Below are 15685 nucleotides of genomic sequence, written 5' to 3' on the forward strand. Positions count from 1 at the left end.
GAGAGGGGGACAGAGGATCTGAAGCAGGCTCTGCAGTGACAGCAGTGAGCCCAGTGTGGGGCTTGAACTCACAAACTGTGAGATCATGACCTGAGCTGAAGTCAGACGTTTAACCAGCTGAGCCACCCAGGTGTCTAGAACATGTGACTCTTGATCTCAGAGTAATGAGTTCAAGACCCACATTGGACATAAAGCTAACTTAAAAAAAAAAAAAAGATGAGAAGATGAATTGTTGAATAGATGAATAATAATGCAAAGGCTATGTTTGTACACTGTGGAAATAGTTTTAATACAAGTGACTTTAAGATGAATTTGCATTTTTTTTTTTTTAACTTTCTGTGATTTCAGAGATTTCAGGAAGTAGAGAAGAAGTAGGCTTTCACTGGGGTGGTCTTTCCATGGGGTCATCCTACACTAAATAAGTATGGAATGAAGGAAGAGTTGGGAGGATAGCACAATAGCAACGGATTCTCCCCACCCTCCTGCCCCAACATTTAAAAAAACTGCAAGGTATCACATAATTCAGATATAGTTAAAAAATAATATTTAAAAATACCTACATAGTCACCACTGAGAGTAAGAATAGAACATAGTGAGGTGCCTGGGTGGCTCAGTTGGTTAAGCATCTGACTCTTGATTTAGGCTCAGGTCATGGTCTCGAGGTTCATAAGCTCGAGCCCCATGTTGGGCTCTGCGCTGACAGTGCAGAGCTTGCTTGGGATTCTCTCGTTCCTCCTCTCTCTCTGCCCCTCCCCCACTCACACTGTCTTCTGTCTCTCTCAAAATAAATAAATAAACTTAAAAAAAAAAAAACAACCAACAACTCTGGAAGTTTTGTTTAGGAGGGCAGAATTATTATAAGGGAGAGCTGTCATATGAGTAGCCTGAGCAGCATTCAACACATTTTCCTGGTCAACCTTGGGGATTGCCCTGAAGGACAGGAAGGAATTTCCAGTTTTTATATCTACCCAGCCTGTTGTTTGCGAGGAACATCCAGATTAAAAATTTTCTTCATTATGAAAAGTATCCCAGGTTCTTGGATGACTTCAGGTAGCCACATGTTGAATGTGTGTGTAACTGGAAAGAGTAAGTTGAGCAGTCAGCCACTCCTGTGGTGCTGTGACTGAGTGCTTTCTCAGAGAGAGGCACACCTGTGCAAAGACCAGCACCTTTGTGTAGGAACTCAGTATTTGGAGTCCTTTTGGAATTTGTTTCCATTTGTTTTATTATTTATGCGTCCTAGTCCCAAGCTACACCTCTGTTGTTTAGTTGGAGATCAGAACTTACAGAGCAGAATTTTGGAGTAGAGAGAGTACCATAGTGAACACCTAAATACGCACCATACTCCTTCAGCAATTACCAACTTTGCCTATCTTGTTTCATGTATTGCCCACTTTTTTTGTTGGACTATTTTATTATTTTTTAAAAATGTTTATTTATTTATTTTGGCAGAGTGAGCAAGCAGGGGAGGGGCAGGGGAGGAGCAGAGGGAGAGGGAGAGAGAGCATCCCAAGCAGGTTCCACAGTGTCAGTGCAGAGCCCAACATGGGAATCGATCCCGCCAACTGTGAGATCATGACCTGAGCTGAAATCAAGAGTCGGACACTTATCTGACTGAGCCACCCAGGTGCCCCTTGTTGGAATATTAAAAAAAATTTTTTTTTGATCTTTATTTTAGAGAGAGAGAGAGAGAGAGAGAGAGAGACAGAGCATGAGTGGGGGAGGGGCAGAGAGAGATGGAGACACAGAGTCCAAAGCAGGCTCTAGGCTCTGAGCTGTCAGCACAGAGCCCGATGCAGGGCTCAAACTCACAACTGCAAGATCATGACCTGGGCTAAAGTTGGATACTTAACCAACTAAGCCACCCAGGCACCCCTCCACCCCTTGTGGAATATTTTAATGTTTTTTTGAGACAGAGAGAGACAGAGCATGAGCAGGGGAGGGGCAGAGAGAGAGGGAGACACAGAATCTGAAAAAGGCTCCAGGCTCTGAGCTGTCAGCACAGAGCCCGACACGGGGCTCGAACTCATGGACCGTGAGATCATGACCTGAGCTGAAGTTGGACGCTTAACTGACTGAGCCACCCAGGCGCCCCCCCCTTGTAGAATATTTTAAAAGCAAATATTAAATATCATTTCATCTAATACTCCTTTTTTTCTTTAATGAGAAACAGCAGATTGTTTTAAGTTCTCTCTCTTAATAGTTGTTACTCCTATTATGTAAATTATTCCTTCAGTTTCAAGAGAAGAATCATACTGCAATGATTTGAAATTAATAGGTTAAGCTGAATGATTTTTAATTTTGTTTTTCTTTGAATTGGCAATGCTGTTTTAATTGGCAAGGAGATTATTTTACCTAGGAGAATGTTGTATGGATTAATAAACTTGTGTAATGATACTGATGAATGTGAAGCAAAGGCAGAGAAACAGATGTTACAGTAGTTGATGTTCCACAGTTTGTGGGTTTTCTCACACACTTAAAACTGGAATATTCACACTGAAGCCTTCTCTCTCCTCTTACTTTCACTTCTCTCTTTCCCAGCTACAAAACATCTATGACTTAGACCTGTTGCTTGCTGGCTAACATTAAAGTTGGTGATTGTTTTCTACTATGGATCTTTTTTGGGGACAGCTTTCCAGCTTCTCTCCTGCTTGCCAGGGGAACTTAGGGAAATTTAGAGCAGATTTCAAGAACATTTTGAATGATCAGTATTTAGTGCACAGGAATGAATCCATGGAAGAAATACTTTGAATTATTTTTATTAGGTAAAATAAAATTTTTATCTTTAGACTAAGGTTGGGATTTCATAACTTCAGTTCATCAGCTTGCCATACCTCATATCTCATTGTTCGAAAACAGTTTTTCTTTTCTTATGAAACTGGCAAATCACAGGAAACTAATGTTGTTTTATTTGCACCATGACTCTCTTGCATGATTTAACCAGTTATCAAAGAACCAGTTTCTTTTCTGTCTATAGTAGAATGTGGGTGTCTCGACAGTTTTGGACTGTACAGTTTGTATGATGTGGATACCTTAATATCAAGGTCCAAATAAATGGTTGTGGATTGAAAGTGATTTTCAAACTTTTGTAATGCTAAGTTAATGCTATAAAAATAGAGAAAGTATACTAAAATGATCCAGCCTCAACTTCAAGTTGAGGGGTAGATTTAAGAATAGTAAGATTGAGGGTTGCCTGGGTGGCTCAGTAGGTTAAGTGTCAGACTCTTGGTTTCGGCCCAGGTCATGATCTAATGGTTTATGAGTTCGAACCCCACATCGGGCTGTGTGCTGGCAGCATGGAGCCTGTTTGGGATTCTCTCTCCCTCTCTCTTCTCTGCTCCCCCCACTTGCACTGTCTCTGTCTATCTCAAATAAACAAACTTAGGGAAAAAAAAAAAAAAGAATGGTAAAATTGAGGCAATGGCATGTTAATGAAAAAACCCATCAAAACGTATATGCAAAAGTAAAGAGTAGTATAATGACCTCCCATGAATTCATCATCCAACTTCAACAGTTTACAACTCGTGGCCAACCTTGTCATCTGTACCTTCACCTACTCCCTGTTCTCCTCTTATTTGCAAGCATATCTCAAAGTACATATAATTTCATCTGTGACTATTTCAGTATATATCTCTAAAAGATAGGGCTCTTAATGAAATAACTATAATACTACTATCATCTCAAAAAATGTAATAATTCCTTAATAACATCAGATATTAGTTCAGTGCTTACATTTCTAATAGTCCTCATGAAGGCAGTTTTTAAATTTTTGGTTTTTTTTTTTTTGGAAACAGGATCCAAATAAGGCCCTACATTGTGATTTGTCTCTATAGCTTTTAAATTTCGTTCTTGCTTTTTTAGTGACTTAAAACATGAATTTATTATTGTTGCGTGCTCCATGGGCTGTCCATGCTGATTGGGTGGTTCTCACGCAATTGTGAAATCACACATGAGGCTGGAGTCACCTGAGGGCTCAACTTGCCAGATGCTCAAGATGATGCTTTTATTATTTATTTATTTATTTATTTATTTATTTATTTATTTATTTTAAAATTTATTTTAGTATTTATTTATTTCTGAGACAGAGACACAGCATGAGTGGGGGAGGGGCAGAGAGAGGGAGGGAGACACAGAATCCGAAGCAGGCTCCAGGCTCTGAGCTGTCAGCACAGAGCCCTATGCAGGGCTCGAACTCACAAGCCGTGAGATCATGACCTGAGCCGAAGTCAGTTGCTCAACTGACTGAGCCACCCAGGCACCCTTCAAGATGATGCTTTTAAATCTCTTTTAACTATAGGTTTCTATTCTTTTATTTATTTATTTATTTTTGCTTTCTTTTGTCCTTTTTTTCGTTGTTGTTGATAAAACCAGATGATGTGTCCTGTGGAGTTTCCCACTGTGCTTATTTCGCTGGTTATATCCCTTTGTCCTTTGATGTGCTCCTTTCTCCTGTGTTTCCTGTAACTTGGTAGGAACATGCATAGGTTTCATTAGATTCAGGCTTTTTTGTGGGAAGACTACTTTTTGGGTTCTAGCAAGGGACACACACACACACACACACACAGACACAGTGTTTGGTTGCCCTTCATGTTATTGTTATTAGTAGCTAGCTATTAATGCCTAAACCCTTAATTCATTCACTGAGAGCTTCAAAATGGTGAGGTTTTAATCCATTCATTTTATTAGCTGGAATACTTCTATAAAGTAACTATTTGGTCACTCATGGTGTAGCTTGTATAGGAAAGATAGAATTAATAATATTTAATTCTTATCCTTTACTTACCAATTGTTAAAAATAATGAGTTGGTGGGGCACTAGCATCTTCCAGCTGTGACCAATCAGCTTTAAAGAAATTTTTTGTTTGTATAAATGACTTTTTAAAAAAGCTTATTTATTTATTTTGAGAAAGAGAGAGAGGGGGACAGAGGATCTGAAGTAGGATCTGAAGTCTGCACGGACAGCAGACAGTCCCATGTGGGGCTTGATCTCACTGTGAGATCATGACCTGAGCCAAAATCCAGAATCGCACTGAGCTACCCAGGCACCCCTTTTTAAAATTTTTTTATTTTAGAGAGAGAGCAAGCACATGAGTTGGGGAGAGGGGCCAAGGAGGAGAGAGAGAGAGAGAGAGAAAGAGAATTCTAAACAGGCCTGGCACAGCATGGAGCTGGACAAAGGGCTCAATCTCACAACTCTGGGGTCATGAGCTGAGTGGAAATCAAGAGTTGGATGCTCAAATGACTGAGCCACCCAGGCCCCACCTCCACCCCCATTAGCTTTTTTTTTTTTTTTTTTTTTAGCTATCAGTATGAACTAATGGATTTAAATGTAATTGATATATTTAGGTACTTTAGTTTGACAGCAAATAGAGGAAATACTCATTGCTTCTTTGAAAATAACTTAAAGATTTTTGGAACCATAAGTACAACTTTGTGGAAGTGCCCCTAAGCAAGTAAAAAGGTTTAAAACATTGTGATAGTAAAGGGAGTGAATCAGAAGGAAAGATTTTTTAAAAGAACTTATGTGGATTTTATTTATGAAAACCATCCAATGATGCTATAAATTAAGAAGGAAGATGATTGTTGTTTCAAAATGTATCTTGTCTACTCTGGTGTCCTCTCCTCTTTTGTATATCCCCTGATTCCAGTTTGAAAGCTGAATGGCTCTATAGTCAAGGCAAGGGGAGAGCCTATCGGCCAGGCCAGCACATCCAGCTTGTCCAGTATCTGGCTACAGTCTGTCCTCTCACTTCTACGCTGGGTCTTCAAACTGCCGAGGATGCCAAACTAGAGAAGATTCTGAGCAAACAGAGGTAAGCCCCTTTATTTGTAGCAGCTGGTGAGTTCACAAGTGAAAATACCTCTGAGTCTTCCTGCATGGTTAGTAGGACAGAGGCAAGTACTGTGACCCACATTTCTGGGTAGTTGGGCCGCTTGTCACTGCAGCAGTCCTGCTGGGGAACTAAACCATGTGGTGCAGTCCAGCTTGCATTGTTAGTCATTTCCTGAGTGGGGAGAGCCAAGCACTATGGAAGAAGGGGACCTAAAATTTTTTTTTTTTTTTATGTTTTATTTTTTATATTTGAGAGAGAGAGAGAGAGAGAGAGAGAGAGAGCGAGCATGAGCAGGGAAGGGGGCAGAGAGATGGAGACAGACTCTGAAACAGGCTCCAGGCTCTGAGCTGTCAGCACAGGGCCCCATGCAGCGATCCAACTCATGAGCAGTGAGATTGTGACCTGAGCTGAAGGTCGGATGCCCAACTGACTGAGCCACCCAGGCACCCTGGGAGAAGGGGATTTTTAAAAAATACATATTTATTCTTTTAGTGCAGGTGTTTCATATGGGTTTTTGTTATTTTTAAAGTTTACTTATTTTGAGAGAGAGAGAGGGAGAGAGAGTGCATGTGAATAGGTGCAGGGCAGAGAGAGAGAGGGAGAGGATCCCAAGCCAGCTCTGTTGTCAGCATGGAGCCCAAGGTGGGGCTCGATCTTGTGAACTGTGAGATCATGACCTGAGCTAAAACCAAGAGTCTAACGCTTAATGGATTGAGCCACCCAGGTTCCCCTCATCTGGGTGTTTAAATACTAATATTAAGACGTGAAGCCAAAGGGCACCTGGGTGGCTCAGTTGGCTAAGAGTCCCACTTGGGCTCAGGTCATGATCTGACGGTTTTTGACTTCGAGCCCCGCATCGGGCTCTGTTGTCAATGCAGAGCCCTCTTCAGCTCCTCTGTGTCTCTCTCTTTCTGCCCCTCCCCTGCTCTCTCAAAAATAAATGTTAAAAAAAAAGTGAAGCTAGAACCAAAGTTATTATTTTTTTTAATCACAGTCCTGCCCTCACGTGTTTGTGCATGTTTGTTCCTATGAGAGTGTCTATATGATTGTGAGTTAAAAATAAGTTTCTTGGGGCACCTGGGTGGCTCAGTTGGCTAAACGTCCAATTTTGGCTAAGATCATGATCTCGAGGTCTGGTCCGTGAGTTCGAGCCCTGCCCCAGGCCTGGAGCCTGCTTCGGATTTTGTGTCTTCCTCTCTGTCTGCTCCTTCCCTGCTCACGCTCTGTCTCTCTCTGTCTCTCAAAATGAATAAACGTTAAAAAAAAATTAAAAATAAGTTTCTTAACCTTTTCTATCCAGTGATTTCAAATGAGACTTTTTAAAAAAATTATTTAAATCTTTATTTTTGAGAGAGCGAGAGAGAGAGAGAAAGACACACAGTGTGAACAGGTGAGGAACAAAGAGAGAGGGAGACACAGAATCCAAAGCAGGCTCCAGGCTCTGAGCTGTCAGCACAGCCCAACGTGGGTCTCAAACCCATAAACTGCAAGTTCATGACCTGAGCCGAAGTCAGACACTTAACTGCCTGAGCCACCCAGGCGCCCCTCAAATGAGACTTTTTGATTTGGTAGTAATTAAAGATATCTACTTCAAAAACTTGTACATTTCTACGTTTTTGACAGTATTATGTAAGAAGCAAAAAAGCTTTGTTTTTGTGGTTTGTATTAAATCACATCAGATGTTATTGATTTTCAGGTTTCACCAGAGGCAGTTGATGAACCAAAGCCAAAGTGAAGAGCTGGCTCCTCTTGCTCCTGTTGAAACAAGAACACCCCTTGTACCTGAGCATTCAAGCCCTGTTCAAGATGGCCAGAGAGTCCAGGAAGGCGGTACGAAATTAACTGCTCTCTGATCCTTTTTCTTCAAGTTGTTAGATCTGTTGCGTACCATAAAACAAAAAAGTATAGGGGCGCCTGGGTGGCGCAGTCGGTTAAGCGTCCGACTTCAGCCAGGTCACGATCTCGCGGTCCGTGAGTTTGAGCCCCGCGTCAGGCTCTGGGCTGATGGCTCGGAGCCTGGAGCCTGTTTCTGATTCTGTGTCTCCCTCTCTCTCTGCCCCTCCCCCGTTCATGCTCTGTCTCTCTCTGTCCCAAAAATAAATAAAAAACGTTGAAAAAAAAAAAATTTAAAAAAAAAACAAAAAAAACAAAAAAGTATACATTCTCCTAATTTTTTGTTTGTTAAGTGAACATTTAGGTCTTATATTTTATATATGTATCTATACAGGCATACATGTAAAACTACTGTATTTTAAGGTGTTAATTTTTGTTTATTATTGTTTTTGTCATTGGTATTATGTTTTTAGTATTATTTTTTATTACATTTTAAATTTTAATTTCAGTATAGTTAACATACAGTGTTATATTAGTTTCAGGTGTACAATATAGTGATTCAGCAATTCTGTACATTACTCAGTGCTCATCATGATAAACATATTCTTAATCCCCATCACCTATTTCACCCCTCCCCCCACCCCCCGCCCCCACACCTCCCCTCTGGTAGCCATCAGTTTGTTCTCAATAGTTAAGAGTTTGTTTCTCGGTTTGTCTGTCTCTCTTTTCTTCCTTTGCTCATTTGTTTTGTTTCTAAAATTCCACATATGAGTGAAATCATATGATATTTGTCTTTCTCTGACTTAATTCACTTAGCATAATACTCTCTAGATCCTTCCATGTTATTGCAAATAGCAAGATTTCATTCCTTATGATGGCTGAATGTTATTTCATTATGTGTGTGTGTGTGTGTGTGTGTGTATGTCACATCTTCTTCATTCACTGCACACTTGAGCTGCTTCCGTAATAGCACTACTGTAAATAATACTGCAGTAAACATAGGGGTACATGTATCCCTTTGAATTAGTGTTTTTACATTTTTTGGGGTAAATACCAAGTAGTGAGATTTCTAGATCATAGGGTAGTTCTATTTTTAACTTTTTGAAGAACCTCCATAGTGTTTTCCATAGTGGCTACAGTTTGCATTCCCACCCACAGTGTACAAGGGTTCTTTTTTCTATACATCCTTGCCATCGCTTGTTTTTTTGTATTTTTGATTTTAGCCATTTTAGCAATTCTGAGAGGTGTGAAGTGATATCTCATTGTAGTTTTGATTTGCATTTCCCTGATGATGAGTGATATTGAGCATCTTTTCATGTGTCTGGCCATCTGGATGTCTCTTGGAGAAATGTCTGCTCATGTCTTCTGACCATTTTTAATTGGATTATTTGTTTTTTAGATGTTGAGTTGTATCAGTTCTTTATATATTTTGGATAGTAACCCTCTATTGGATATGTCACTTGCAAGTATCTTTTTTCATTCAGTAGGTTGCCTTTTTGTTTTGTTGATTGTTTCTTTCACTGTGCTTCAATTTTAATTCTTAAAAAACGTTCAGAGAAAAAACATTCAGAGTTGCCACCTTTTGTATTGACTGATACTTTGATTTTTCCCATGATTATTGCAAGAATTCATTTTCTTAAGTCTTTGATGTTTTAGGCATATTGGAGGAAATCACTGAAGGCATTTTATTTACTATATTTTAGGGGTTAGATTTCATTACAAAGATAAAACTAAAAAAATACCTCTTTAAATATTTAGTGGTTTCAATGATATTTTGTTGATTCTTCTAGAACCCGTCATCCAAGTCAATTCTTGGGTTGGGACTAACAGTAATGATGATCAATTACATGCTGTTAAGAATAACTTTCCAGCCTCTGTACACGCTACAAGATATTCCCGAAATGACCTGCACTTGGAAGACATACAGACAGATGAGGACAAGTTAAACTGTAGTCTTCTCTCTTCAGAGTCTACTTTTATGCCAGTTCCATCAGGACTGTCTCCAGTATCACCTACAGTTGAGCTGAGGCTGCAAGGCATTAACTTGGGCCTAGAAGATGATGGTGTTGCAGATGAGTCTTTGAAAGGGCTGGAAAACCAAGACTTCAGTAAGGAAGAAGAAAAGGCTTTTTGGACTGCAAGTGAGAATTCTGCTCAAACTACGGAAAGTGCTGTTAGTACAGAGGTAAATGAGGAAGGTGGGCTGTTACCTTGTCTGGAGCCAACAGTAACCAATGCTGTCTTGAAGGATGACACCCATAATCTTATATCTTTTCCTGAGTCGGTTGGACACAATGTCTTCCATACGCTGCCAGACAGTGAAGAAACCATATCTCAATCAGCTTCAGAGAAACTTCCCTGCGGAGTTTTAACCCAGAGACCTGTTGCTTTGGGACAAGATAAAGTTGCCCTTCAGAAATTGAATGAAGCAGCCACCAAACTTCAGGCCTCTTGGCGAGGCTTTTATACCAGGAACTATAACCCCCAAGCTAAAGATGTGCGTCATGAAATCCGGCTGCGTAGAATGCAGGAGCACATTGTTTGCTTAACTGAAGAAATAAGGAGGTGGGCCAAAAGTCCTTGTTTAGGTGCTATTTTGTTGGTTTGGGAGTGTCAGAGTCTTAGAGTTGATTCAGAACATTGAACCATCGCTGCTGTGGTCAGGATACTTCATACCGTGTTGACACTCTTGGTTTCCTGATCTAGAACATATGGAAAGCATTTTGAAGACAGAACCTGCCAAATGCATCTGTCTCCATCTCTAGCTCAGCACTTGGTTCATTGATGCAGTATAGCAGTAAATGTTGAGTGATTACTTGTCTTAAAGATGTTTTTAAACTTTAGAAAGGTACAGAAAATGTAAAGGAACTGAATAAATATAGAAATGAGAAGAAGAGAAAGTATACATAGAACCCAGTAAGTGAAGAGAGAATTAAAGAGTGAGGATTTAGAAGGGACTAAAATTCTGGGGCAATGGTAGGAATTATTCCTCACTTCTGGGGCTCACATGTTTTACTGACTGCCACCCAAGAGAATTAGGACTTCATAAATTTATTTTGAGTATTAGTATTGCCACTAGCAATATTTATTGATATTATCAGTTGGAAGAGGAGGAGGCAGTGAAAGACATTGAGAAGGGGCACCCAGTGTGGTAGAAAAATAGGGAGAATGTGTGTCTCAGCTTTTAAAAAAAATTTTTTTTTTAATATTTATTCATTTTTGAGAGACAGAGAGAGACAGAGCATGAGTGGGGAAGGAGCAGAGAGAGAGGGAGACACAGAATCCGAAGCAGGCTTTAGGCTCTGAGCTGTCAGCACAGAGCCTGACGCAGGGCTCGAACTCATGAACTGCGAGATCATGACCTGAGCCCAAGTCGGGTGCTCAACCACCTGAGCCACCCAGGCACCCCGTGTGTCTCAGCTTTGATAGGGAAGTGTTTTAGGAGAGAAGAAAGGTGCCGTAGGGAGGACAGAGAGTTTAGAAGCTGGAAGTTATTGGCGACTATACGGGGGGGACCTTAGGGCTGTTCTCGAGTTTCATGATTTGCTAAACAGACTCACAGAACTCAGGAAAGCTATTCTATTCATGACTCTGGTGTATTACAGTGAGAGGGTACTGATTAAAGTCAGCAAAGAAAAAAGGTGTATAGGGCAGAGTCCCGGAGAGACCAGGCACAGGCTTCTAGTTGTCTTCTTCCAGTGGAGTAGTACAGATAGGGCTTGAATCTCATGGCAATGATGTGTGACAACACATATGAAGTATTGCCAACCAGGGAAGCTCACTGAAGCCCTGATATGCAGGGTTTTTATTGGGCATCAGTCACATAGCATTGAGTGCCTGTGTGACTAACCTTAATTACTTAGACCTTAGCCCCTTACATAAGGGCAGACTGCTACAGTACAGTGTCTGTATCAGGGCCACAGGTGAACAAAACAGGTATTCACCTAAAAGCACATTGTTAGCATAAACTATCTGGTTTGGCCCCAAGGCCCACATATACAAAGATACTCTTATCAACAGGATATTTCGAAGGCTTGGATATTATTTCCCAGACCCAGTCAAGGCCGGTCTTATCTTTGGAATATGTAGGGTTTGAAGATCCCAAGCTAGCTGAATTAACCCTTTCCTGCCCAGTGAATTTCCTAAGAGGAGCTTCAGTGACAAAGTGGAATCAGACAGTTTGGAATGGGTTGAATAGTGAATGAGAGGTGAAGAATGAGTGTAGCCAGTTCTTTTGGAGTATGTTGCTTGAGGAAAAGAACAGAGGAGTTGTTGCTGGAGGAGAATCTGAAATTAAAGAAATTTCTATTATTTTATTTATTTAAAACAATATTTTAATGTTTATTTTTGAGAGAGAGAGAGAGAGACAGAGTGCGAGCAGGGGAGGGGCAGAGAGAGAGGGAGACACAGAATCTGAAGCAGGCTCCAGACTCTGAGCTGTCAGCACAGAGCCCAACGCGGGTCTTGAACCCGTGAACCACAAAGTCATGACCTGAGCCGAAGTTGGACACTTAACCGACTGAGCCATCCAGGTGCCCATATTTGTTTATTTTTTAAAAAGATTATTTTGAGAGAGAGAGAGTGCATGTACAAGCCGTGGGGAGGGGAAGGGGGCAGAGAAAGAGGGAGAAAGAGAATCCCAAGCATGTCCGCACTGTTAGTGTGAGCCTGATACAGGGCTTGAACTCACGAACTGTGAGATCATGACCTGAACTGAAATCAAGAGTCAGACGCTTAACCAACTGAGCCACCCAGGCACGCCAGGAAAATTCTTCTTTAAAGAACCTAAAGCCCCTGGGTGGCTCAGTTGATTGAGCTTCTGACTTTTGATTTCGGCTCAGGTTATGATCCCATGATTGTGGGATTAAGTCCCACATTAGGCTCTGCACTGTGCGTGGAGTCTGCTTAAGACCCTCTCTCTTTCTCTCTCTCTCTCTCTTTCTCTCTTCCTCTGCCCCTTTCCCCCATTCTCTCTGTCTCAAATAAATTTTAAAAAAAGATGGGAGATACAGAGCATGTTCATGTGTTGATGGAATGATTCAATAAGTAGGGAAAAACGGATAATGCAGAGGAAGGAAAGGAGAAGTATGGGGTTGAAGTTCTTGAGAAGGTGAAAGAAGGATCTGTGCACAAGAAGAGGGAGTGGCCTGAGCTAGGAGCAGGAGCAGGAGCAGGAGCAGGTAAGGTGGTAGGTTTGATACTGGGGGACAGGAAGTCCTGTCTAATGGATGCCGCTTCTTTTTCAGTGATATAGAAGACAGGCTCAACATTTGAAAATGAGAGAGTTGTGAGGTATTCGTCTTAAAAGTGAACTTACAAGGAGAATGGAGGATTACCAGACAATGTGAGGAAAAAGTTAGAGTGGAAGACAGTAGGTCAGGTTGTATGATTTTCATCAGTAGCTCTCAGCTGTTTTCTTCTGATTCGGGCATGGTTAATTTGGTTCTTCCAGGAATGGGTTTTTTCCAGGTGAACATGATAGGAGAGAGAGACAAAGGAGCTGAAGATATTTGGGAGGGGATGCTTATAATGTTGGATCTTGGGATTTAAACAAGGTAAAAGGAGAGCCAGGAGGAGGTGGGGGTCACTAATGTGGAGGTCTGGATGAAGGCTGGATGTCCAGATTGTCGTAGGGGGAACAAGAGCCAGTGGGCTGGGACGAAAGGAGGTAGTGGTTTGTGTGGGTGCTTGAGATCGTTTTTAAAATGACTGGGTCTCTAGTGAGACTGTGAGAATGAATGACGTAGGGTGGATTATTATGAGGGACAGCGTCCATGTGAGTGCTGAGGTCTCCAGAAATGATGATAGCAATGGAGCTGAGAGACACTCGCCCTGAGACTTTCATGAATGGGGGCAGATAATGGGAGGCCTGTATGTGAAAAGAGTTTGGGGAAACTTAGCAGGATGGCAGGAGTTCTTCAAGGAGGAAGGCAAAGAATGTTTGTCGACAGTAGTGAGAAGCTATCTTCTGACCCCGATGTATGGATGTATAGCTTCCACTTTTTTTTTTTTTAAGTAGGCTCCCTGTACAACATGTGGCTTGAACTCACAGCCCCAAGATCAAGAGTCGCATGCTCTACCAACTAGGCCAGCCAGGTGCCCTAAAATAACTTCCACTTGAGAGGGCTACAGTGCCCTCAGCAATATGTCTGATTCAGTCAAGGAAAATTTCAAAGAAGAGGTTGAGAAATTAAGGGAGTTTACTGATTACAATTTAGGAGTCCCAGATGGCACAGGAAAAGGACTTGGGGGGGCTAGAAAAAGTGGTGACATTCTGGAAGGTAATGGACAACTAAGGGAGCCTTAGCTTGGTGACAGGCCTATGGAGAGGGCAGCAGTGAGCCCAGATTAATACTTTAATGAATAAGGGGAAGTGATGGAAGGGCAGCTCTGTTGATAATGGCAAGGAATATGTCAGGGACGGGCAAACAGGGACTGAATTTGATGGGATTAGTCCTACTAATAATCTCTTAGAAGAGGGCTGTCAAGCTGTGATCCTAATCCTCAGTTGCTCTGAGGCTTTGAGCAAGTACTCCTTGCTGCAGGCTCCTGTGTCTTTGGTGTTCTTGGCTGGGAAATAACAGCCAGATAAAGAGCCGTTTAATATTTTGTTTTATTTTTCATCATTGGCAATACTTTGTGGAGCCAGTATCATCTAAATTTCAGTTATATTCATTTGGCTTCTACACTGAGTCATACTTTAAAACTAGTTTCAGTTTAGATACTCTAGAAGTAGAAAGGGCTGTTACTAGATTATTAATGTCTTGACAGCACAAGTGTTTATTAGTTGTAACAACAGGCGCAAGTCAAAGCACCCTTCGTTGTGTCAGTAATGGATTTTGAATTATTGTAGATTAAGAAAAGAAAGAGATGAAGAACGCATTAAAAAATTTGTGCAAGAGGAGGCTGTCAGATTCCTTTGGAACCAGGTAAACCCATTCCTGCTGATTTACCTAATGTATGAACAAAGAAACATTCTGGATTTATGGAGATAATCATAGAGTAGTCAGGCATATTAAGCACTTCTTCTAAAGGTTGAGGACATGGTCTGTGTTCTTTGCCACTAACTCTGAACCAGGCCAGTGAATTTCATTACATTTTATTTAATCTCAAGAAAAATATTTTCATAATTTTGACCACAAAGATAAACCATAAAGATGAAGGAAAGCACTAAATTGAGGGATGTTGTCATAATTTCCACTAAGGAGAAAAAACCCAATTGGAAGTTTTATGTAGTTGTCTTTCTTGTTTTATCTTTTGGGAATATTTGAATATAAGGTGGCTAAAATGGTATATAATGGCTACAATATGCATGTCCTAAAAAGAATGCATGACTTCTTGGGAAAGAGAGTTTGAATCCTGTAATAGTAGCACACATCAGAGATAGTTCAGACAATCAGTTTTACTGTTATTTTATCTCATCAAATATTTTTTTTAATGTTTATTTATTTTTGAGAGAGGGAGTGTGCACGCATAGGGGAGGGGCAGAGAGAGAGAGGGAGACAGAGGAGCCAAAGCCCAGGCTCCAGGCTTTGTGCTGACAGAAGAGAGCCCGATGCAGGGCTCAAACTCATGAACTGTGAGATCATGACCTGAGCCAAGTCAGACACTTAACTGACTAAGCCACCTAGGTGCCCTTTTCATCAAATATTTCTTAATGATAATTTCTTGAAAACATTTTTATAAATGAGTTTGTTATAATAGGATTTTGCCTACAAAATTAAGAAATAGTTACTGATTTCTAAGGTTTTATAATTACTAATAGTAGGGGAGCTGTTAAATAAATTATAGAATAACAACATCATGGAACATTATGAAACAGTTAAACAGAATAAGGTAAGGGTATGAACTGAAGACCTGGAAAGATCTCCAGAATAACATTGTTCAGTGAAAAACAGCAAGTTGCAGAACTTAAGGTTCTGCTTGATTTTAAAAACATCGTGTGTATTTAAAAATACATAGTAAAAGGTCTGGAAGGACACACATCACACTGCTCTCAGTGATTACCTTAGAGGGTGG

General features: G+C 40.8%; 1 protein-coding gene across 2 annotated transcripts in view; it reads left to right on the forward strand.

Annotated features, from left to right (window-relative positions):
* CEP97 (centrosomal protein 97) overlaps nt 1-15685 on the forward strand; it is a 29793-nt gene that overhangs the window by 8731 nt on the left and 5377 nt on the right. The window contains exons 7-10 of one of the 2 annotated variants that reach the window (XM_019448242.2): nt 5648-5812; nt 7530-7663; nt 9457-10231; nt 14520-14595. In XM_019448242.2, coding sequence (XP_019303787.2) covers nt 5648-5812; nt 7530-7663; nt 9457-10231; nt 14520-14595 — 1150 coding nt within the window. The remainder of the gene's footprint in view (nt 1-5647; nt 5813-7529; nt 7664-9456; nt 10232-14519; nt 14596-15685) is intronic. The other variant, XM_019448243.2, reaches the window with a different exon arrangement.

This window comes from Panthera pardus, unplaced genomic scaffold, assembly GCF_024362965.1.
Source record: "Panthera pardus isolate Hobbes unplaced genomic scaffold, ASM2436296v1 HiC_scaffold_16, whole genome shotgun sequence".
Taxonomy (NCBI): domain Eukaryota; kingdom Metazoa; phylum Chordata; class Mammalia; order Carnivora; family Felidae; genus Panthera; species Panthera pardus.